The sequence below is a fragment of the Pleurodeles waltl genome, chromosome 3_1, assembly GCF_031143425.1.
Source record: "Pleurodeles waltl isolate 20211129_DDA chromosome 3_1, aPleWal1.hap1.20221129, whole genome shotgun sequence".
NCBI lineage: Eukaryota > Metazoa > Chordata > Amphibia > Caudata > Salamandridae > Pleurodeles > Pleurodeles waltl.
In genome coordinates, this window is record NC_090440.1 from 541,079,012 (window position 1) to 541,103,490 (window position 24,479).

The 24,479-nt window shown below is 46.6% G+C and overlaps 1 protein-coding gene across 2 annotated transcripts in view; it reads right to left on the bottom strand.

Annotated features, from left to right (window-relative positions):
• Window positions 1–24,479, bottom strand: part of IQCH (IQ motif containing H) — a 613,153-nt gene that overhangs the window by 317,919 nt on the left and 270,755 nt on the right. For both annotated transcript variants that reach the window (XM_069222867.1, XM_069222866.1), the window contains exons 9-10: window positions 23,680–24,231; window positions 22,540–22,606 (exon numbers count right to left, since the gene is read on the bottom strand). In XM_069222867.1, coding sequence (XP_069078968.1) covers window positions 22,540–22,606; window positions 23,680–24,231 — 619 coding nt within the window. The remainder of the gene's footprint in view (window positions 1–22,539; window positions 22,607–23,679; window positions 24,232–24,479) is intronic.

The window sequence follows — 24,479 nt, forward strand, 5'->3', positions numbered from 1 at the left end:
GGTCAGGTCCCATTTCTTCCGACATCAAGATTTTTAATTTGCAGTGTGTCCCAACAGCTACATATGGAGCAGGGGTTTGGGGGTCCTACAATGTTTCTTCCATAGAGGTGGAAGAAAATCGGATCTGCCAGTGATTACTGAATCTTCTGCCTTCCAGCCCCCATTTTATCCTACACTCTGAACTTAATTTAGATTATGTCTCAGACAGAATTAAATTGGCCCGCTCATGCACTGGGTGAGTGTGCGGACTAATACTGAAGCAAGTCTTAATAGAGAAGTTATTTTAGATTGCCTCAGTTTAGACAAGGGTTTTTCCATTCCCTGGTGGAAATACGTTACTAAGTCCTTCACTGACATTGGTCTCCATGAAATGTTTATTGCCCATGATACATAAAGAAAACATGATAAGAAGCTAGTAAAGTCCTGCCATACAGAGTTCAATTTCTCTAAAGTACAGAGGAGGATTTTAGTAAGCACTCTCTTCATAACTATTTCACTACACCAGTTGATTTAGCATTTTGCCTAACTCTGGAGATATCAATGTGGGAGAGGTCCCTTCTTTATAGATTAAGGGCAGGCACTGTGTTGCATCTTTTGTGCTTTTCTGATGGGGCGAAGGTGTAGGACAGCAACTTACCAGCATGTCCCTGTGACAGGCTGGCTGAGCAATGCATGTTGCATTTTATGTTCTTTTTATTTATTGTTGTTTCTTCCAAATCTGCCTTAAGCATATTCTGAAATAATTTGCTTTAAAGAAATGGAAGGAGACCCTAATGGATCTTCAGATATTAGGCAGTCTTGATATCCGTTTTAGCATGTGCTGCTTCCTTAAAATGTCCATACAAAGTAGGAAATCGATAGAGGGGTAACTTTTAAGAATAATCCAGGATCCAAGATGTGGTTGAAGCTCAATTTATTAGATAAGAGTAAGCAACCCCATACACGTCCTCTCTGTGTCCACTCCTGCAGCAACTGCTGCCCCCTTCACATGAAAACATTCTACACTCTTGAACTTGGCAGCCAGAGCGCTAGCAGCCAAGCCTTACTAAGATACAACATCATCTCCCTTCCCAAACACATGTAAATTATAACATAAACAAAATTTACACAACCGTAAGAAAAGAACAAAAAACGAATTAACACTTCCATACACCTATAATTAATAAAGTCCGTAAATAATAAAGTCTGTGAATTTTACATCTTGGTATCATATTCATTCCACCAGCTTGGTCTAACCTTGGAGTGCCTTCCTTGTCTTCGTTCCAGCATTGAAGATGATTTTATCTCCCCATGGCTTCCTCCACGAACCTCCTTAGTGTCCATGAGGGATTCCTCATTGCCAACCTTATCCCTCCACATCTTCGGTTCCAATTCATTGCACAATGTGACTTTCCTTAAATTCCATTTCTTACCATCGCTCAACCATACACAGTTGCCCCACACTTTCCTAACTTCCTTAGGTTCAGACCATTTACTGATGTTGTGTTTTCGTACACCTACCAACACAGTCCTCACCCAGTCACCCACTTTGAACTTGCAACAATGTTTCCTAACTTTGTTGTTGTGTCTTTGAACATACTTTTCCTGATACTCTGCCACCTTACTGTAGGAAGTTGGCTCTGAATATACTATTTCAAAGTAAGAAATAGTGTACACAGAGTCCAAGAGTTCCCCTTATATGTAAGATACTGGCATAAAGAGATAATTCTAATGCTCTATTTTGTGGTAGTGTGGTCGAGCAGTAGGCTTATCACAGGGTAGTGTTAAGCATGTGTTGTACACACACAGGCAATAAATGAGGAACACACACTCAAAGACTTACTCCAGGCCAATAGGTTTTTATATTGAAAACCACAGGTTCAAGATTTACAAGTAATACTTTAAATGTAAGGTACTTCACTTAGATACTTTAGGAACTTTGAATGAAAACAATATCATGTACAGTCTTTGTAAAAATGGCAATAAGCTATTTTCAAAGTGGACACAGTGTAAAGCCTCTGGATTCTCTCTGCAGGTGTCGCTGTGGGGGCTCAGGGGGGTCATCTCTGGTTACTCACGGGCTCGCAGTCGCTGGGGAGTCCTCCCTGAGGTGTTGGTTTTCTGCAGGGCGAGCAGGGGGCGTCGGGTGCAGAGTGTGAAGTCTCATGCTTCCGGCGGGAAACGTGAAGTCTTTGGAAGTTGCTTCTTTGTTGCAAAAAAGTTGCAGGTTTTGAACAGGGCCGCTGTTAACGGGAGTTTCTTGGTCCTTTAGTCCAGGGCAGTCCTCTCTGTGGACCATTGTCGCTAACCAAGCACCCAGGGTAGCCCTCTCTCCTAAAGATTTCCTCACAGAAACTTATCACACACTCAGACTTAATGTCCCTTACAAACGCCACCTCAGGCCATTTAGAAAAATAATCAACAAGCACAATGGCCCATTTCCCTTCTACACCTCTGCTGCTGAATGGACCACAAATATCAATAGCTAATTTTTGCCAGGGCTTCTCCGGAAATTGAGAAGCTACTATGGTTGTTTCTTCGGATTTATGACTTTTGTCACTACACATGCATGCTACACATGCGCGCACAAATCTTTCCACATCCTTATCCATTCTAGGCCACCAGAAATCATCTTGAGCTCTTCGCTTCATGCTCGACATACCCGCATGTCCTTCATGCAATAGCGTGAGCAGTCTTACACGCAAACTAGTGGGAACTACTAATCTCCCATTTCTTCTCAAAATGCCATCCAATTCTGACAATTCCGACCAAACCAATTTGTATTCTCCATAATCCAACCTTCCACCCTCTGCAGGTCCAACTGACTTGGACAATTGCGTAGAAATCTGCTTTAACTTATCATCCTCCAAAATGGCACGCTTCCATTCCTCCTCTGTTATTGCACCCTGACAAGATTCATCAACATTTGCCACTAACCATTTCTCACTACTTTCTTCAGTGCCCCCACAACTATTCTGTAGCGGCAACCTAGATAAACAATCAACACTACAATTCTTCTTGCCAGGAACATATTCAAGTTGAAATTATACTCTTGCAGACGGTACAACCATTTGGCTATTCTAGGTGCCGCTTTGCCAGCTTCCTTGGTTGTGAATATATCAATCAACGGTTTCTGATCCGTTCTTACTTCGAATGTAGTTCCCCAAAGATACGTCTTGAAGTGATCCACACCCCACCAGCACGCTAGCGCCTCTGTTTCGATCACAGAGTAATTGGATTCCGCCCCTTTGAGGGAACGAGACGCAAAAGCAATGATCCTTTCATACCCTTGTCTATTCTTCTGCAATAAGACTGCTCCAAGCCCATAAGCACTAATGTCTACCATCACTATTGACATATCCTGCGAATCAAACGGTGTCAACGCCACTGCATGTACAATATCCGATTTAATATTCATGAAAGCCTCCTGACACTCAGGTGACCATTCAAATCATATACCTTTTTTCATTAGTTCCCTCAATACATGCACCTTATCAGCAAAAGTTTGCACAAACCTGGAGTAATACTCAGCCAATCCCAAAAATGAACGTAATTGTTCCTTATTTACCGGAGCTGGAGCGGACTCTTACTTCCAAATGCTTCATCTTGGGTTTCACACCATCTGCAGACAACGTATGTCCTAAATAATCCACTTGTTGAACCCCAAACTTGCATTTATCAATTCCCACAGTCAAACTGGCATCCTGCAATTTGAACAACACTTTCTCCAGTCTGTGGTTGTGATCCTCTTCACTGGCACCCCACACTAAAATGTCATCCTGGAACACCAAAACTTTCCCTTCTCCCTCTAAGATTTTACTCATCAGCCTCTGGAACACCAAGGAGGCTGAAGCCAATCCAAAGGGCATACGTAAAAATTGGAATGCACCCTCTGGTGTTATGAATGAGGTGAGGTCCCTTGACTCTGGGTGTAACTTTATCTTATGATATGCACTCGAAAGATCGATGGATGAAAAATACTTAGCATTCTTGACACTCAAAATCATCACATTTATATGAGGTAAATGATGGCGGTCTACCCAAATGCTCTGATTGAGATCTCTCAAGTCCATACACATACGCACCTTCCCATTCGGTTTCCGAGCTAGAACTATGGGACTAAGCCAATCAGATGACTCAATTGGTTCAATTACACCAGCTGCACACAACCGATCCATCTCCTCCTTAAGTTGTCCTCTCAAAGCCAAAGAAACATTTCGTACCTTGTGCTACTAGGGCACACTCCCAGATTTCACAATTATGCGATGCTCGAATTTCTTTAAGCACCCTAACTCCTTTGCAAACAACTTAGGGAATTGTTCACGCCATACATCTATCTTTCCAGCTGCAGTAAATAGTACCTGATCCAGGTGGTTAGGGTCTAAAATTATGCTCAAAGCTTTTTGTTCTCTCCAACCCAACAGTGCCTTACCTTTTTCCACCACATACACCTTGCACTCTGCCATTCTATCTTTATATTTTAATTGACCATTGAAGTAACCCTCCATAAGCAACCTAGTCCCACAATAACCTTCCGGTTCCACATAGCCAGGTAACAATTCGCATGCACCCATATCCTTCCACACCTGTTTATCAACTATGGTGTAGGGTGAACATGAATCTGACCATAGAAGGATATTGACCCCATTGATTTCCATAAAACATTTAGGAGGGTGATACCTATCCTTTACCACCCCAATAACCTTTGAAGTATTAATCATACCATCAGATACTACCAGTACCTCGATAGCATCGTTATCCGTTTCATCGTCCGCATCATCACTATCATACACATTAAACAAATTCACCCTCTGTCCATTTCCTTTCAAATGCTCTGCTTTACACATTCGGGAACAATGTCCCACTTTCTTGCATCTGAAACATTTCGCCTTGGATGCTGAGCACGTTATCGCATCAGCCATATGCTTGGTACTACCACACCTATAGCATAAACTTTTTTCCTTTGCACTCACATTATCCCTCGCAGTGACTTCATTACGTCCCTTGTACGACTACATTTACTTTCCCATTGCCTGTGTTCTCTTGACAACGCTCACTGTTCAACTCTTTGACATACCTAGATGTGTTTTCTATGCGCCTTGCTATATTAATCGTTTTCTGCAAGGATGGATCTTTCAGCTCCAAAAGCTTTTCTTGAATCTTTTCATTATTAGTTCTATTTATTAATTGATCACGCACAATTTATTCATGTAGATCTTTAAATTTATATGTAACAGCCAATGTTCTCAACGCAGATATGTACTGCTCTACAGTCTCCCCCGGCAACTGAACTCTTGAAAAGAATTTATGTCTCTCCACTACATTACTAGTTTTTTGCCATAGTTATCCTCAAGAGCTTTCATGGCACTCACATACACATCAGTCACCACTTCTTCAACTTCAGACATTTCCTCACCATCCCCTTCATGGATGCTAGATCCACCACGCATAGCTCTGGGCAAAGTTTTTAAAACCTTCCTACCCTCAATTCCCAAGCAATGATTCAAAAGTGCAAGTTTCCTCAAAGCTTCAAAAGTTGCACCCCCCACAGCCTCCAAATAACTTTAAAAGGACTCCCACCAATCCTCCCAGGCCATTACTGGAGTTCCAGGATTTTGTAAAAACGTCCTTGGGGCTAAGATGGATGCATCCATGGTGTTGATTCAATTCCCTTAATAACCTAGAAATAGCTCTACTCCAAATAATCACGCAATTTACATAACAATCAGAATAAAGATCATATACAACGTTGCAGTTTCACAAAAAACAAACTAAAATAATAAAGGTAGTCACCGTCCTCTAAAAACTGAATCTGCCGCCAATTCAGACGTCACATAGTCCGTTCTGCCTCGAATTCCTAAGCCACCAATGATCCTTCTTGCTGCCAATGCCTAGCGTTATCCAGGGCATTGTCCTGGACGTTGTCCTGGAAACTGACGCCACTACAATCCATGAACATGACATCTTACGTCGTAGCGTCCTTTTTGTTGCTTAGGAACGCTCCAGCAATCCGTGAACTGACGCTTCACGTCGTAGCGTCCTTTGTTTCCTAGGAACGCTCCAATGTCACCATGCGCCTTCAGCGTCACATAGTTGCAGAGGAAAGCGTTGTAAGCCTTCCGCGGCTCCAAGCTGACGCACGTGTGTCTATTTCTCCAATGCAACGGCACACCACGACTCCTTCTACCGTTGCACCCAGACACCGTGGCGCTTGTTGGGCACACCCAGACACCGTGCGCTCGTTGAGTACAGGAATGCTATCAGCACCTGCGCCCGTGGGTCCACAATGCTCCCCGTACATCCAACGCTTACTTGAGGTCGCGCACGATGTCCCGCACCGCACAGAGAAAATCCTCACCACAGACACAGGAGTCCAAGAAATCACAACACGATGTAGGTCCAGTAGCAGTCGGCCATGCCAGTCACAACCGGTTCCTTCCTTGTCCACAATATGACACAGCACACATCGAATGCACAAGGACAGGTGTTGAAACTGTTCCCAGTCCATAAATTAAATCCTGAGCCTCAATAAACTTGTGGATCCCATCCTCGTTGCCAGATTTTAAGAATAATCCAGGATCCAAGATGTGGTTGAAGCTCAATTTATTAGATAAGAGTAAGCAACCCCATACACGTCCTCTCTGTGTCCACTCCTGCAGCAACTGCTGCCCCCTTCACATGAAAACATTCTACACTCTAGAACTTGGCAGCCAGAGCTCTAGCAGCCAAGCCTTGCTAAGATACAACAGTAACGGCAGCAGAGGGAGCTCACTGCTTAGTAAATGCACTTTATGTGGTAGCTCACCTTGCACTGAAGCAATGTTTTTTTTAACTGATTATGTAACAATGTTTTAAAGTTCTTTTTCTTATGATATGTTTTTGTGTATTGTGGTGAATTACATCCCTCAAATTGCCCTATATGAGGCAGAAAACCGATGGAGGGGTAAAGGCAGTGGAGGTAGCACATTGCTAAGCTAACACACTTTATTGCAGCAGTTCATTTTGTACTAAAGATAGGTTTTTAACCATATTTGTATTAATGTCCAAAGTTTTTCTGATGAGTATTTGTGTATTTGCGATGAACTGTAAGATCAAATAAACATACTTTGAATTTGAACTTGAACTACCAAACTGAGTGCTACTGCACAATTCCTGTGCTTGGTTATTGAAGAAACTGTACACCATGAAAGACACATGACAGCTTTCCCAGATTTCCTATTAAAAAACTCAAGAATTTAAAACAGATTCTCTCTCCTCAGGATCTCAAGGAGACAGATGAGACCCATTGGCAGTGTCCTAACTAGATTATGCCTCTCCTTTCCTTACTGACTTCTGAAAAATAGACACCCCGAAGCAGTTCGTCAGGATGTTGGCAAATTTTTGCCTAGCATTAACAACATAACCAGGTTATCTTTGCTCTTCCAGTTTTAGGTGGCCCCTGAATGAGGCATGCTGCTCCATGAGAACTGGTTGTTTCACCTACCATCCCTTAAACCTGAGAACTCCCAAAAAACTCTTCTGGGTGCTAGTGTATCTGGAGGGTCTTATTCTCTATGTTACGAATGCAGATGCTCTCTCGTCACTGTCCTTTTTAAAGAGAAGGCCACGTTTTCTGTTTTTCATCTCAGTGGAGTGTGGATAGGGACCTTATGGCCTAGGGGATCAAGGCCCAACACCAAGAAAAAGAAGACCAGATGGTCCGGACCATCCGGACCAGTGCCAGTGGGAAGACATAGGAAGGCCAGTAACAGGATCAGGAAAAACCAAGAATAGAACTGAGGCCTGGAAGATGACCAAGACCAGGAGAACCAGGAGTAGGATAACTTTGTTCAGAACGACCGGGGGAACATGAAAAACTGTGCCAGGAACAGCAGATCAAGAGGAAGACCAGAAGACAAAAAGGAGGACAAAAAGGTACATGAAAAGGATGCAAAGGAGGACCAGAGCCATGAGGAAAAGGGCCAAGCCTAAGACAGCCATGACCACAAGCACCAGAAGGACCAAGTCAAGGAGAACATGGATCTAAAAAAGGATTACCAGGCCTAGATAACCAAGAATATGAGGAGGGCCAGAAGGACTGGGACAAGGCAGCTAAGGACAGGAAAAGGACTCAGGAGTGGACCAGACCAGGAGAAACACCAGGACATAACCCAGGTGTGGAGGAAGTAGACAAGGAGAAGGCAATCGCAGAGATGCAGGACCATGAGAGGGAATAAGGATTTTAAACCAAATGTAGCCTTATGCCAATATTGTTTGGGTGCACAGTTTGTTAAAAAATAATGCATATGGAGGTGTAGCCATGAATGACCTGACCAGATGTGTCTTGAAAAGGCTGTGATGAGGCCTACTGTCTAAAATCTGAGGATATCTGGTGTAATTCTGGACAAAGTGGTGGCAAGGGTGATGTGGCGGCCCTACAGAAACAGACAGAGACCTCTTTCACAACTGCATATCGACAAGCTCTGCTATGGCTAAGTTCACTGGCTATGTGCTTGCAGGCCTAAACCAAGATGAAGCACGCAACTACAATGGTGACAGAAAAGTCAGAGGACGCCACATCAAGGGTTGACAGATGGCAAGGCTGCAGCTAGTTACACTGTTCAATAACTGGTTGTGGCCCTCAGAGAGACAACCCAAAGCAGTGGGGGCATAAGGTGGCATTTGTCCATTGGCATCTTTCGGCGCTTGCTGAGAAGGTGAGGGGGGCCCTGGAGGAACATTGTCTGGCTGAGCAGCAACAGCTGACGTAGAGGAGCCCAATCTGCCTGGAGACAACAACTACTGCAATGCAGCAAGATGTGCATAAGGCAGCGTAGAAATAAAATGCAGCGGAAAACGTATACATGCACCAACCACAAGGATAGTGGTGATCCACCAATCTGCTGCAGGTCTGCTACGCCCAGAAAAGGGAGAAGGTGTGGAGGACAGGTGGAGTTCACATGTAACCCCTAAAATTAGGGAGAAATCAGAGCCACAAAGTGTGTTATGTACAGACAGTGGCATGAGGCAATATGGGTGCTGACCCAGTGGGAATTGTGACGGCCTGAAGCCTCCTTCTGGTATGCTGAGCTTTGCAGCCTTTGAGCCTAGAAGGGGGCATGATTGACAACAAATCACAGTGCTGAACCAATGAAATGGTGCTTGGGCTCTGCAATAATCTTCATCTTTACAACATACTATGACACATTGTGCTAAAGGTGGCTGCTCTACATGGAAGGATACATGAAAATTGTGTCTTTTCCATGCACTGCTCTTGACTGAAGTTAATGATACTGGACATACCTGCTAAGTGAACAGTGGGGAGCCTCCCCAGACCTAATCCACAAGTGCAAGGAACTGTGGCTCTGGCCTGGCCTTCCATAGAAAGCTGAGTGATCATTTTTTTAAACTTCTTTTTATTAAGTTTTGCAACCAAGAAAGAAAAAGAGTAACAAGCTGTGCACCCAACAGAGACAGACATATGCCCCAAATGCGCCAATATTCAAACATATTTCGAGATATATATACACATACTGAACTATACACAGAATAAGCAAATAGGGCGGATAACAGCATGTGTAGGTTGTATAGGATGATGTACATTATGTACCGTTAACACTGAGAGGTCAAAGAGTCAAAATGTGACGAGGCCTCCATCTCAGATAGCTGCATGTGCTGGGCGGCAGAGTGTTCATGGACAGGAGTGTCCGACATCTCAGGGTCATTCAGGGTCAACATGTTGTCCCTCAGAGGCTGCCAAATATCCTTCGGACATGAAGCAGGGGGCTGCAGAGAGGCATTTGTCTTGGTAGTTGTATCACAGTAAATGAGACTCTGAAGCCATGCCTGCACCTAAGGCAATGTCCCAGAACCCCAGTGTAGAGCTATTTCACTCCTAGACAGGAGAAGGGCTATGGCTGCAAAGCATCTAAGAGGTTTAGCAATTTCCTTCAAATATCCCAGTAGCGACATCACGGATTCAGGGGTAACAGTAGTGTCTAACATTGACGTCAATGTAGCAAAAACGTCCCTCCAGTATACCGCCACTCCACCGCATGTCCACGGTAAATTAGCAAAATCTACATTATTCACTTTACATTTCAGACATGCAGAGGATCGAGAGAGGTCCAGTTTAGCTAAGGCATTGGGTATTATGTTGATTCTAGGGCGAAATTTATAATGTAAAAGCTTATGCCTGTGCTTGAGGGAAACTGTGCGTGTTTGGGAACAGCAAGAGTACCATATCTTATCAGAAATCTAATGCCCTATGACCTCCTCCCAGGCCTCCCGCACCCTCCGATCTTTAACAGGAAGAAGCTCAAGGCATGCGCGGTACAACTTGGAAATTAAACCAGCGCTGGAGTCTGCCATGATAATTAGTGTGAGGGGTGGGAAGTCTGAGGGTGCCAGTGGATAAGAGGGTAGAAGTGCCTGTAGTGTGCTCTGCAAACAGTGGAGGACAAAATGATCCATATACCTGGTGGATACAAAGTGACTATCCTCTATTCGCTAGAATACATGATCATGTGGGAAGAGGTCACCTATGGTAGAAAGTTGAAGAGAGCGAAGCATATGTTGCACTAGTTTTTCTACTGTGAGAGGTAGCCAAGGATTGTTACCCAGTGGGATTGTCGCTGAATATAACAAGCTGCAGGACAAAAGGCTAACCAAAGCAGGTGAGGTACACATAATCCCTTTCTGGTATGGCATATGGTAACCAGGTATCGGGTGATACCAATGGTAAGCGTAGTGAAATTGGGCGGCTAAACAGTATAGCTGAAAACGGGGAACCCCAAAACCCTCACGTTCGTATGGAAGTGTCAGAACCTCCCAACCCATGTGGGGTTGAACCCACATCAACCGTGACAAAGAACTCTGAAGTGTAGTGAAGAATGTATTGGTGAGAGGGATCGGTATGTTGACAAATAGATACAGAAAAAGTGGGAGCACCACCATTTTGATTTATGCGATGCAGCCAGACATTGATAAGTGGAGACAGATCAGGCGGTCTATCTGTACGTTAATCTTTCTATTGCGGGTCCAAAGTTTAATCTAAGTATTTGTTCCTTATCTCAATGTATCGAGACACCCAGATATTTAACCTGGTCCTCATGCCAGGAGAGATGGAACTCACAACTCACAAAGCGGTTGTCTCCGTGAGGGGGGGGGGGAACACCTCAGATTTATGCCAATTAATCCGTAATCCAGAGAAATCACCAAACTGGGCAACCTCCACAAGCACCAGGCTGTTTGTGAGAGGGTGGTGGAGAAACAAGAGGATGTCATCCACATATAAGGAGATCAACAGAGGTCCAGTCTTGAATTGCAGTCCTTTCTGTGTTAATCCTGGAGGTGCCATATCAAAGGGTCCAATGCGATTATGAAGAGAAAGGGTGACAGGAGGCAACTCTGCCTCGTTCCCCTAGTGATAGGAAAAGCAGGTGACAGTTTGCCATTAACTCGAATAAGGGCTGTAGGGGGGGGGGGGGGGGGGGAGTACAGCAGCATGATTAAGGAGATAAAGCCCCAGGGCATGCCAAGCTTACAGAGGGTGGCCTCTACAAAGGCCATTCTAGAGAATCAAGGCATTCTCTGCATCTAGTAGGGCAAACGTGGTCGGTAGTTTAGGAGAGACTATGTGAAGGGACACATACAATGTGCACAGGTTAAGCGACGTGGATCTGTGAGCCACAAATCCCGACTGAGCTGATGAGATTTTTTGGTTCAACAACAGAGACAGCCGGTTAGCCACCATCTTAGCCAGAATATTATTATAAATATTCAAAAGAGACAACAGCCGGTATGAGCCACATAAGGTGGGGTCCTTATCAGGTTTTAATAACAAAGGGACCACAGGCTTGCCAAGCGTGGGCAGGAGCACTCCCTCGCCAAGGCCCTCCTGGTACACATCCAGAAGGTGGGGGCCAGGACGTGCTTGTATGCCTTATAAAAGACACCAGTAAACACGTCTGTACCAGGCACCTTAGAACCGTTTAATGAATCAATGGCCAGCATTACCTTCTCAATGGTGAAAGGCTCGCTCATATACTGCTGCTGCGCCGGACTCAGCCACCCCATGGCCACCTCCTCCAAATACTGCAGCATCTCAGGGGAGCAGCCCTGTACACAGATGGCGCAAAGTTGCTTGTAATAATTAAATAGTAGAGTCTTTGCATCGGAAGTCGCTGAGGTCACTGAGCTGCTGGGCCATTGTAGTTCAGGGATAATAGAAATCAACCTGGGAGGCCTTATACAGCATGCCAAGGTACAGCTAGGCCTCTCGCCCTGACCATACTGACGCGCCCTGGCATATTTACCCAGGACCTTAGCCTCACGCTTTGCCAGCTCCCTGAATTCATCCAATAATTTGGCCCGGGCATTTAAGTGTGCTCCGTTGTTCGCGAGGCGGCTCTGCTGTCCATATCAACAAGCACAGCTTCAACACAGCCAATATCCCAGTTGATATTTCGCATGACACCTGAGTGTGTAGCTATATTGATCTTTCTAATGTAGGCCATGAAAGCTTCCCACAGTGTTGCTTTGGATGTAACCGAAGCCATGTTGATGGTAAAGCATTCAATAATAGCGGAATGGAGGTTAGGGAATACCTCATCATGCAGGGCCACGGTGGGAAAGCATCATGGACACTCCATGTAGTTCATGCAGGGAATGCATAGATTGAGTCGAACTGGAGAGTGATCTGAGATGCTCTGCAGGAGGTGGGAGACAGAATGGAGGCAAGGCCACGTCAGTGGCGACATGAGCCAGAAATCAATGTGACACCTGGTATCATGAGGGCCAGAATAGAATGTGTAGGTCAGCGCGGTAGTGGGAGACAGCCACCAAGGGTCTCGCAGCGAGTGGGTATGGCATATATAAGGTAAAACTTTCAGGGATTGGGTTTTAATGGCAGGATGTGAGGATGTAGTGTCCAAGTGGGTATCTTGGAGAAGATTGAAGTCTCCCTTAAGTATCAAGTGATCTGCGGGTTCTCTATCTATGTGCATGTAAAATAAATCTGGGGTGTCAAAACTGGGGGTATATAAATTGAGTATTGCAATTCTATGGCCCTCTAACATGCCTCGCACCAGGAGGAATCTGCCTTTCGTGTCTCCAATAGTGTGCTGATGATGAAAAGGTAAAGTTTTATGGATCAAAATGCAGACCCCTCTGGAGTATTAGCTGTAGTCTGAGTAATACTGATGAGGACCCCATTGTTTAAAAAATGTACAGCTAAAGGTAGGTGATAAATGAGACTCCTGCAGGAACACAACGAGCGCACCATGTCTATTTAAATATTGTAAGACTTGTTTCCCCTTGCACGGGTTGTTTAAGCCTCTAATGTTCCAGGACATGAATGTAATATTTAGAGTTGGTCGCCCTGTGGACTGTGTAACAGTCATCGACTAGAGGTGAAAGGGTTCTATTGCGTATCCTGTGTGTGCACATAAAAACAAAGAACAAACTAACAATATCAGAACTGCCTATGTTCCAACTATCCCATAATGCCCCCATCCACACCTGGCGAAGAGTGCCAGGTGGTTCCCTTATTAGAACAAAAACAAAACAATCCCATTACAACATATAGGGCATTATTACAATGATGGTGGTCCAATGAGCGCCAGGGTCTCTGTGGCGGTCTGACCTCCATATTACGATCACAGAGGTAGCGCTGTGGTCGGACCGCCAGCACTGCCAGATTACGACCGAACATTGGCCTGGCGGTGCTGGCAGTCCTAATCTGCCCTGGAGATTACGACTCCCTTCTCTGCCAGCGGTTTCATGGCAATAGCACTGCCATGAAACGGCTGGAGGAAACAGAGTGCAGGGGGATAACGGGGGGCCCTGCACTACCCATATGTAGGAAAGTACCCTCTTTCTTGCCATGGTTACCCCCATTTTTCTGCCTGTTGTGAGTGTGTTTGACTGTGTTTAATGGGATCCTGCTAACCAGGACCCCAGTGATTATGCTTTCTGCCTTTTAACTTGGTAACTTGTACCATTTTCACCCCACATTTGGCATACTGGTGCCCCAATATAAGTCCCTAGTATATGGTACCTAGGTACAAAGGACATTAGAGTATCAGGGTATCCCCATGGGCTGCAGCATGTATTATGCCACCCATGGGGAGCCCATGCAAAGTGTTCTGCAGGCCTCCCATTGCAGCCTGCGTGAAAGGGTGCATGCAACTTTTCGCATTACAGGTCACTGCACCAGGGCACTGTAAGTCACCCCTATGGCAGGCCCTCCTAGACCAGAGGGCAGGGTGCAAATACCTGTGTGGAGGGCACCCCTGCCCTAGCAGATGTGCCCCCATGAACTCCAGTACCATTTTCATGGACTTCTTGAGTGCAGCAAGGCCATTTCATGCATGTACTGGACATAGGTCACTACCTATGTCCAGCAAAATAATGGTAACTCTGAACCTAAGCATGTTTGGAATCAAGCATATCTGAATCATACCCCAATACTGTCGCCAGTATTAGAAGTATGATTCAATACACTCTGGGGGCTCCTTAGAGGACCCCCAGCACTGCCCCAACCAGCCTTCTAGGGTTTTCCGGGCAGCCCAAGCTACTGCCACCCCTCAGGCAGGTTCTGCCCTACTGCTGCTTGAACAGCCCAAGCTCAGGAAGACAGAACACAGGATTTCCTTTGGGAAAGGGAGCGGGGGTGTAATACCCTGTTTCTTTGAAAATAGGTGTTATATGGCTTGGGAGGGGTAGCCTCCCCAAGCTACTGGTATGCTTTGAAGGGCCCATTTGGTGCCCTCTGTGCATAATCCAGTCTACACTGGTTCAGGGACCTCCAGTCCCTGCTCTGGCTTGAAACTGGACAGTGGAAAGGGGAGTGACCACTCCCCTGTCCATCACCACCCCAGGGGTGGTGCCCAGTGCTCCTCCAGAGGGACCCAGGGTTCTGCCACCTTGAATCCAAGGTTGTCAGGGACCTCTGGGAGCATCTGAGTGGCCAGGCAGGTGACATCAAAACCCGCTCCTGATATGTGGTCACCTGGTTAGGTGACCAATCCCCCTTTCACGGATATTTAGGGTCTCTCTCTTGGGTGGGTCCTCAGATTCAGCTTGCAAGATAACAGCAGGACTCCTCTGCAACCTCCACTTCGACTTCTAGCCACTGGAATCGTGACTGGACCCTCCAGGACCCGACAATCTGCATCCACAGAGAAGACTCTCCTTGCAACATTGTTTCCACGACCCCTTCCAGTATCTGTAACATTTCCCCAGCTGTGCATCCTCTGAGGGGGGCAAGTCTTCAGTCTGCATGAGAAGGAAAAAGGAATCTCCCTTGGAGTAAAGGAGTCACTCACCTGCATCTGCAGGCACCTACTGCAACGACAACTGGCTGCATGGATCTCCCCTCATCCTGAGCTGCGTGTATCCTGCATCATGAGTGGTGGTCCAGAGTAGTCCTCTTGGTCCTCTCTGCCAGCGGTCCAACTTTGGTGGAGGTAAGCCCTTGCCTTCCCACGCAGGACAGTACTCCTGTGCACTGCGTCTCTTGCGGCTGCAACAGCTTTTTTTCATCTCCTCCAAGGGATTTTCAGGCTACGTGTAGTCCCAACCCCCCACACTCCTTACTGCGACACACAGCCCTCTGCATGGTTCTCCTGCGGCACTGGACCCTTCTCCAGTTGTGCTGCTGGGCTCTTCTACTCCCCCTCCTATGGGACTCCTGTGGGTGCTGCCTCTGCTCCTGTGGGCTTTCTGTGTCACTGAGGGTCCCCTCTGGCTCCCCCTCCTGGGTTGAGTCATCCTGGGCTTGTTGGTCCCCTTCAGCTCCACTTTTCGCCAACCGTGACATTTGCCTATGCCAAGGCTTGTTGGTGGAATTCCTGCACCAACACCCGACTGCAGTTCTTCTTCAAGCATGAGACGTCGTCTGCAGTCCTCAGGAACTCTTCAACGACTCCAGGGCTGCAGTGCTGACCTTTTTCACATCACTGTCGACCAACTCCTGCCTTCACAGCTGGGTGGATCGTAGCTCCTACTCCTCCTGGACTCTTCAGTGACTTCTGCACTTTGTTCCCTTCTTCCACAGATCTTTCTCTTCAGGAATCCACCTATGGTTTCTTGCAGTCTTGTCTGGGAGTTGCATATTCTTCTTTTCCTTCCTTTTGGCTGGGTTGGGGAAAATCCACTAACTTACTCCTTTTCTCCTGACCGCTAGGGGGCACTGTGGTACTTACCTTTGGGGTTTCCTAGTACCCTCAGCTCCCCTCTACACATTCCACTTACCTAGGTGGGGGTCCTGTGTTCGCATTCCATTTCTTTAGTATGTGGTTTGGGCTCCCCCTAATGTCTCTATTGTCTAACTGCATTTGCACTGTTTTCTATCACTTTCTAAGCCTATTTCTGGTAACTAGTGTATATATTTAGTGTGTTACTTACCTCCTATTGGAGGGTATCTCCTCTAGTGCTTTTTGGTATTGTATCACTAAAATAAAGTACCTTTATTTTTGTAACACTGAGTGTTTTCTTTCATGTGTGTATGTGTGACTACAGTTGTACTGCATGAGCTTTGCATGACTCCTAGATAAGCCTTGGCTGCTCATCCACAGCTACCTCTAGAAAGCCTGGCTTCTATACACTGCCTACACTAATAGGGGATACCTGGACCTGATATAAGATGTACGTACCTTAGGTACTCACTACACACCAGGCCAGCTTCCTACACCATGCACTTGGCATGGGCAGTGCAGAACCCCTCTTGGCCAGCCCCGCTGCAATGTTTACTGTCTGCTTTGCAGACACTGAACACAGCGGCGGGTGCTGGTGCACCCTACGCACTATAGCATTGCCGCCATCTCTATTACGAGACGGAGGCAATGCTGTAGGCCATTTCCCACTGGGCCAGCGGGAAACTCGTAATGGGGCTGGCAGGGAGGCGGCCACACTGGCGGCAGTCTACCCGTCAGGACTTTGGCAGGCGGGCTTTTCCGTCCGTCGAAGTTGTAATGACCCCCATAGTGTGGTATCAACCATGGAGGGGTGGTAAAGCATCAGCGGGTGGTCCCTGTGTCACATAATTAGGTGGAAACAGTGTATCCATTGTTGAGGAGTCATGAGATCTGACCAGCCTGCACGGTGCTCCCAGGGGAAAATAATTAGGAGCAGGGCCACAATCTGCATGCAACAGGCAGGCCCCACAGCCAGCAGGGTAGAAATATTGTAACCTTTAGGAGAGCCGGGCCATAACTAAGTCTCCGAAAAAATGTCTTGACTGGATATCCCAGGGGTATGTGGCAGGCATTGGTTGGGCGAGCTGAACGCCGGATCTCCATGGAATGTTTCTTGCAGAAGTTGAGTGCCTCAGCAGGTTTGTCGAAGAAGCGTGTTTTGCACTGGACATCAACACGGAGTCTGGCGGGATAAATCATGCCATATCGGAGACCAAGCCTCTGGAGGGTGGCCTTAGCCTCTTGAAACTTCTGTCTGGCCTAATGCACCGCCACCATGAAGTTAGGGTAGATGGAAATTGCATCTTCCTGATATTGCAAGGGAGTCTTCTCTCAGGCCAGGTGGAGCCGTGTGTCACGGTCCCTGTAATTTGGGAGATATGCAACAACCGGTTGTGGGGGCTACCGGCACAGGCCGAGCCATGAGTGATCTATGTGCATGTTCCACCACAAACATGGGGGTGAAGTTAGCATGGTCAAACAGCTCCATGAGCAGAAGTTCAACAAAGAGATCAATGCGCCCCGTATTTGTTGTTTCAGCCACTCCCAGAATACGCATACTGCTGCACCTGTCCCGAGCCTTGAGGTCTTCATTTTTTATGGCTACAGTGCACAGGCAGGATTCTAGTACCTCTAACCTCTTGGCCATTTTGGCAGCAGCATCTTCTGTTTTTTATATTTGATCCTCGGCATGTGCCAATCGCATATCATGTCAGTCAAGGCGCTTCCCCATCCAGTCAAATCTGGCACTGATGGCCTTAAAACAGGCACCGAGCTCCATCATTATAGCGGTGGCGTTGATGACTATATCAGAGTCCTAAACCCCACATGCCTCTATCTCAGACATTGTGGGTGCTCTATTTTGAGGTGTTTGTTTCTGCTTGTCAAATGCAAGCTTTCACTGCTTAGGATCTTCTTTACCCATTGTCCGCTAAGTGACGAGACTGTAGAGGGGCCACCAAAGGCAGGGGCTAATGCTCCAGTGCTGGCACCAGATCTGAAGGGGATGGAGCACAGTGCCAGCCCACAAGGCTTGCTGTTACAGAACCAATTATGTTTCCCCGCACTAACAGTGATTTCAGGGTGAAAGTCTGCAGAGCTGCAATGGCAACCGATGATGTGGCAAGAAGATAATTCAGTGCCTAGTAGACCATTCGTGGCATATGCCACACCGGGCAAATTCCTGAAGGGCCGCTAAAGCCTCCAGTCCCACCTTGCCATGCACCGTATCAGGCCGTCAACACCTGCACGATCCACATCCGCAGATGGAAATGAGGGGTGTACCTGCTGGGCAAGCCGCAGCACAGCTGTTTCTTCAAAGTGCCCCAATCTCTGCAGCCGCCCCCCTCCAGGGGCTGCAATGATCAAGAAGGCCTGAGAAGGTCCATGGTCCGGTGGCAGCAGCTGATCGCTCTCTCGAGCGGTTCTGTCTTTCGGGGTGGCACCAGCCTCCCTGCACTGCCGGGTACCCAGACAATCAATAAGGAGAAAAGGGGAGGCGCAGCAGGCAAGCGTTAACCTCGAGCCACACCACGAGGTTCGGCCTACCTGCACCTCAGGCCTGCCCTCAGTCCCTGTCGCTGCGGGGCCTCCGAGGCACAAGGCCGGGATTCAAAGTGCGGCAAGCCCAGGGGTGTATCAGGCCCCAGAGCTCGCTCCAATTATGTTGTCGCCCCCCCAGTCATTCCCGTAGCTGAGCCCCCTACGTTACTATCACCATTTGATCCGGATCTCTCTGCTGAGTCTGGGAACTGAACCATCTGAGCTCTAATGCCCAGAGGCCATCTTGGTTGCTGGCACACCCACGCCCCCAGCTCAGTGATCATTGAGTGGTACAGTCTCTCATCCGTGCATTTCATCAATATATAGCTCTAGCCACCCTGCTGAAATGCCATCAGTTATGCCCACTCTCAAACAATTTGTGGCTTGAACATTATATAGGTTACCAATGGAAGTGCCACTCCGGCATCTTGCTCATGATCCAGGACAAATTAGATCACTTCATAGAGAAAAGTAAAGCAGCACATCTCCTGAACATCTCACTCATGAAAGAAAATAAAGACTCTCCCAAATATCACTGTAAATTGAATGTCATGAGAGCTTGGCCCCAGCAAAATTATGTTAATAAATCTATAACACAGCATCAAGAATAGGAGAGGAGCCACACGTGGTGGAGAAGAGACTGCAATTAGGGATGCCAAGGTGGCAGAGAGATCTGACTTCGCTCCACTGCACCTTTTCTAGCTCATGTGTCAAGCACTGGGGGAATGGAAAGGTGAGGTGAAATCTGAAGGAGGAAAGGGCCATTCATCTACATGAGATTGTTGATGACTGGAACTGACTCATGGAAAGGGCAGCAATTTTCTTGTCTCATTTCCTCCTCTTCTTGGTCTCAGAGTTCACAACTGCTGGTGAGTTATTCCACTCAGCCAGTGTTTTCCCACTGGGATTTTGACAGTGACAAAGTAGCAGGAGTTGGCCCCAAAGACCCTTGGGTCATTGTCCATTCCAGTGCGTTAAGGTGGGCCAAGTTTTTTCTAATAACTTTTTTTTATTGAAAGTACTCATCATAGAGTATGAACAAACAGTGAGGGCGGAGTTGCATCTTTTACATAGATCTGGGATACCCTGGACACCAGGTAAAGTTCCTCTCCGCAGAGAGCAGGCACTTTTACGGCCACAAACCAAACAACCTAAATAGGACAGTGCTGATACAAGCCGTGGAGTGCCCCCCTCTCCTCCCATCCCTCCCCTATCAGTAGCCCTGAAAGATGCACCATGGCACCCAGATTTTTCCCATTTTTTTAAGCAGTCCCTACTCTGATAGACGACCCGCTCCACCCTCTGACACCAATCAAGGTCTGCTTCCCATTTTTCTACAGAAGGCATGGCTTCTCTGCCCCAAGCCTGGGCAATATTACTTTTGGCCACACTCGCTGCCAACGCCAGCCATATCTTTGCTACCTGGGCTATGCTGCCTTCCCTGTAATTATCAACAGAACCCGCAACATTATTGTTGTGGCCCCCTTCCAGTAGACCTGAGTCCTTGGACAGTTCCAGAGTATATGAAAAATTGTACCTACTTGTCTGCACCCCTGGAGACAGTGTGCAGACTCAGTTCTTCCTATTTTCTGTAGCAGTGTTATGGGATAGTAGGATTTATGGAGAATTCTAAGTTGTACAAGATGGAATCAGTTCCTGATGGCCACTTCCTGCGGGCTTTGTATAGCCTCTGTCCAGTCATCATCATCTATCATGCCAAGGTCTGCTGACCATGAGGCCCGCAGTGACCCTAATGGATCGGGGAAGTTGTTAATTAATTTCCTATATATTAAAGGAGTTCCCCTGTCTCGCAAGTGCTCAGTAAGCAGCCAATCCTCCTTGGCGATACATCTGGAAATTGTGTCCATGAATGACATGTTTCCGTAGCGCATGACAAGCTGGATATATCAGTAGTACTCTGTTTCTCTCAGATCGTATTCCTGCCTGAGGGTCTTAAACTGTATCAAGGCCCTGTCTCTCCAGACATCCCTCAGGTGTTCAATGCCAATCAAACCCCATTTGGAAAAGCCCTCTAAACATCTTACATCTCGTAGTTGGTCACTATCCCACAGTGCTGTCATGCTAGTGAGTTTGTTATTCCACCCTAAGTATTCTGTGTTATCTCTCCAGATCCTAACTACTGTCCGGGTGTATGGTGGCAGTAGCCGCTCCCTTCATTTAGAGTACAGAATTGACTTGTATCCCCCCTGACCCATGGTGTCTCTATCTATGTGGTATGGAGGTTCCTGCCTGTCCACGAACACCCAATCGTTTATAACTAGTAGCTGCACCGCCCAGTAATAAAGCTGTATATTAGGGACTGCCAATCCGCACTCATACACGCTATGTTGCAGCTTTGCCAGCACCACTCTTTGGGTGCCCCGTTCCATAATAGGAGCCTGACTTCATGGTCAATCTTTCAAAAGAGCACCACTGGGACCGGGATTGGTGTGTTTTGCAGTACATACAGAAGGCGTGGAAGGGCCATCGTTTTGTGTATGGCCGCTCTGCCCATCAGTGACAATGGCAGAGCCTGTCAATGTGTCACATCTTTTTGTAGGCGGTCCAGCTGCGGCGACATATTCCTGTGAAGGAATTCTTGCGGCACTCTAAGTAATGCATATTCCTAAGTATTGAAACCCTTCATACACAACTGGCACTAAGTAGCCGGGGGGAGGGGGAGTCTCGGCATTTCCTCTGAGAGGGGAACAAACACCGACTTGGCCCAATTTATGCCGAAAGGTCCAAAATATTGCCATTTCTCTGAAAAGAAATATTGCATATAATATCCCTTGAAGAAACCATTTAGAGAATCAGGATGAGCTTCGTCTTAAACAGAAACAATATCTGATCACATGCCATTATACAGCCCCGACGCGACGCAATGTAATCATCGTGTATTCATCACCAAACTCTGTCCTATTTTCTCAACACAGCTCGCACCGTGCGCGTGTGTATTTTATGATCAAGCTTATAAAAACCTGAGAGGAAAATTAATTTGCAACAAGACTGACAAAAAAGCAATAAAAATAAACACATCCGATTCCCGAAATGCTTCTGACAGCAGCTCACGCTTGGCAGAAGCCAACGGTGCAATTCCAGAACATTCCCAGGGAATCTTCCCGAGTCCCTTTCAAGCACCCACTTTACCGCTGCTCGGATAAACGACAGCTTTCTAAGTTCCCCAATTCATAAATGTAATTAAATAATTGCATTAGTGCTAATTAACATGAAGCTGCAGATTATTTAGGCGCAAAAAAGCCACTATTCAACTTCTTAATTATTCCTGTTCACACAGCATTTCCTCTTGCTCAGACGCCCTGGGTGCAAATAAAACATCCCATCTGCTCGTAATTAGAACTAAATAATTTCAGACAATGTAGCTTATCGTTTTGACTGCACATTTGATTAAAACGGTGTACAAGCAATATCTCGGTTTACTGGCCGCGTCGGACCGGGCCTGGGGAAAACAAAGCCTAGGTGCAAGGCGGGGAGGGAGGGGGGGCACAATGCTCATCTCCCAACCTCGCTTCGTGACAACGACAAGCAAATTAAACCCACCAACTCACGTCGCTGGATTGAAGCGCTGTCTCCTCCACCCCCCGCCACGCTTCCGTAATAGCCCGATTTGCTTAATCCCCAAATTAAAAGCTATTTGGTGCACAGGCCCCGCATTATTGCTCTCACTGCTCCGAAGCACATTTTCCCTGCCGAGGCCAATTTGAACTGGCACGTGCCCACGTGAACAACACCCTCCCCCCCCCCCTTATTGCGACATTATGTGTTGGAAAATGGTTAGGTTTTGTACGGAAGGTGAAAAACAAAACACGAACACCCTCACCTAATGATGGGACGTGAATGATAGTGCGCCTCGAGGCCTTAATTTGATTCCATTTAGCGGCCAGATTCTGAAAAAAAACGAAATATCAGAACATTAATAATACTGACCACTTTGAGCACATCGCAATACGTGTTATTTATATAAAAGGGGACATTCCTATAGGGGATCGGTGACATACAGAATAACGATGATGGAGGCCGAGTATGTTTACAGTGAAGAATCCCAAACTGGCATCACAGATTCATAATACAAGGTTACGCCAAATTCGATTTATTTTACGTTACTTCACGTTTTTCATCAGTAGAAGAACGATAATTCGCGGGGAATTCGTCCATCCATATGAGTTATAGATGTTCAAAAGACTTTTAAAGCTGAAGTAAACACATCCCAATCGTGTAATATAATAAAATGATAATAGCGCAAAAAGTATTGATTAGAAACTCATGCCTGAGGACGTAGTTCTTTATTTCACTCCCAATTTGTTGCCACTGTACAGTTAAACCAGGCGTAAATTATATTAATTGATTTAATTACATTCGTAAAACATCTCTCCCCCACCCCAATTAATTTAATTAGGTGGCTGCCCGACGCGACTAGTAAACGAGGGATTAGTGGCGGCTTCACTTAATTAAAGGAATATGAATTAAAAAAAAATAAGAGGAGGAGAACGGAAGGAACAAGCACGTAAATGAAATGGTAAACGCTAATTAAAAGGCTGTCAGCAAAACTTAAATGGTTGTTGACAAAGCAGCGACAGCTGGTGCGGGCGGAAGAAGGGGTGGGAAAATCCTGAACAGCATGAAGGGGCGAGAGAAAGAGGAGAGGTGGGAGAACTTCAACGTGTCAGAGGTGGACCAGCCAAAGGAAAAACAAGGAGATTTCTGAACAGGCCTGCAGAGGCTCTGAAAGACCAGGAGTACTGGGCCAAAATCTGTTGCATGTCAGGCAACCGTCTTTGCCTCAGAACTTTTGGCCCTCAAGAAGCATCAACCTATTGAGAAAACTCGGTTTCCATCTATCAAGATCTGTGGTGAAGAATGGAACATGAGGATTAGGAGGGCGGAGGATGGTGGCACGTAAGAGTGGGAGCACAGCCTTTCCCCGTGGGCAAGATGGCTTGTTCCAGTGATCCCTTTTTACCTTAGTTCGGAGACGGAAGTTCTCCAGATGCCTCTGACGTGACTCTTTGAGGATGCGCTTGACGCGGGATTTCTGCATGTAAAGTAACCAGGAAATGGCGATTACCCCCGCTGCCCACTTGTGCCGACGATACTCTAGGTAAGTTGTTCGGTTTCGATGTCGGCGCCATGTGGCTTGGATCTTGGTGGCTGCCGCAATCAGTCCATCTTGTCCTCGATACCTTTGGCCAGGGCGGCTCAAAAGTCTCTTGACTGCAGCTCGGTTGGCCAGTACAGCTAATAGGTCAGATCGGGTGGGCCGTTGGTTAAGTTCAAAGCTTAGTAGAGTCTCCATCATCTTCTCCCCATTCACTATTGCGGCTGGGACTGCATAGTTCTTGAGGAACACTTCAAGATGCTCCAAGAAGGAAAGGAGACTCCCCCAGGAGAGGCAGTAGCGCTGTTTGAAGGCCAGGAAATCTGGGGCATGGTGATTTATAGTACCCTCATAAATAGTGAAGTTGTGCTCCAATGGTGTGTTCTGTGACAGACGAGAGGGTTCGGCGGGCTGGATCTGCAGAGAGAACAGGATAAGGAAGGGAAAAAGACAGAGACAAAATAAGTTAAAAAAAGAGGCAAGGTGAACGTAAACAGCCTGAAAGAAGAAACAGAGAACGGTCATTAAATGTTCTAGGTGTTCTTCTGAGATTGCAAAACTTGCAAGAATTCACAGGTTACTACTGTTTCAAAAAGAAGCACGCTTCTTTCTCACCAATTCAGAATTCTCCTCTTCTTCCTCCTACTTTACACTCAATGGTGACT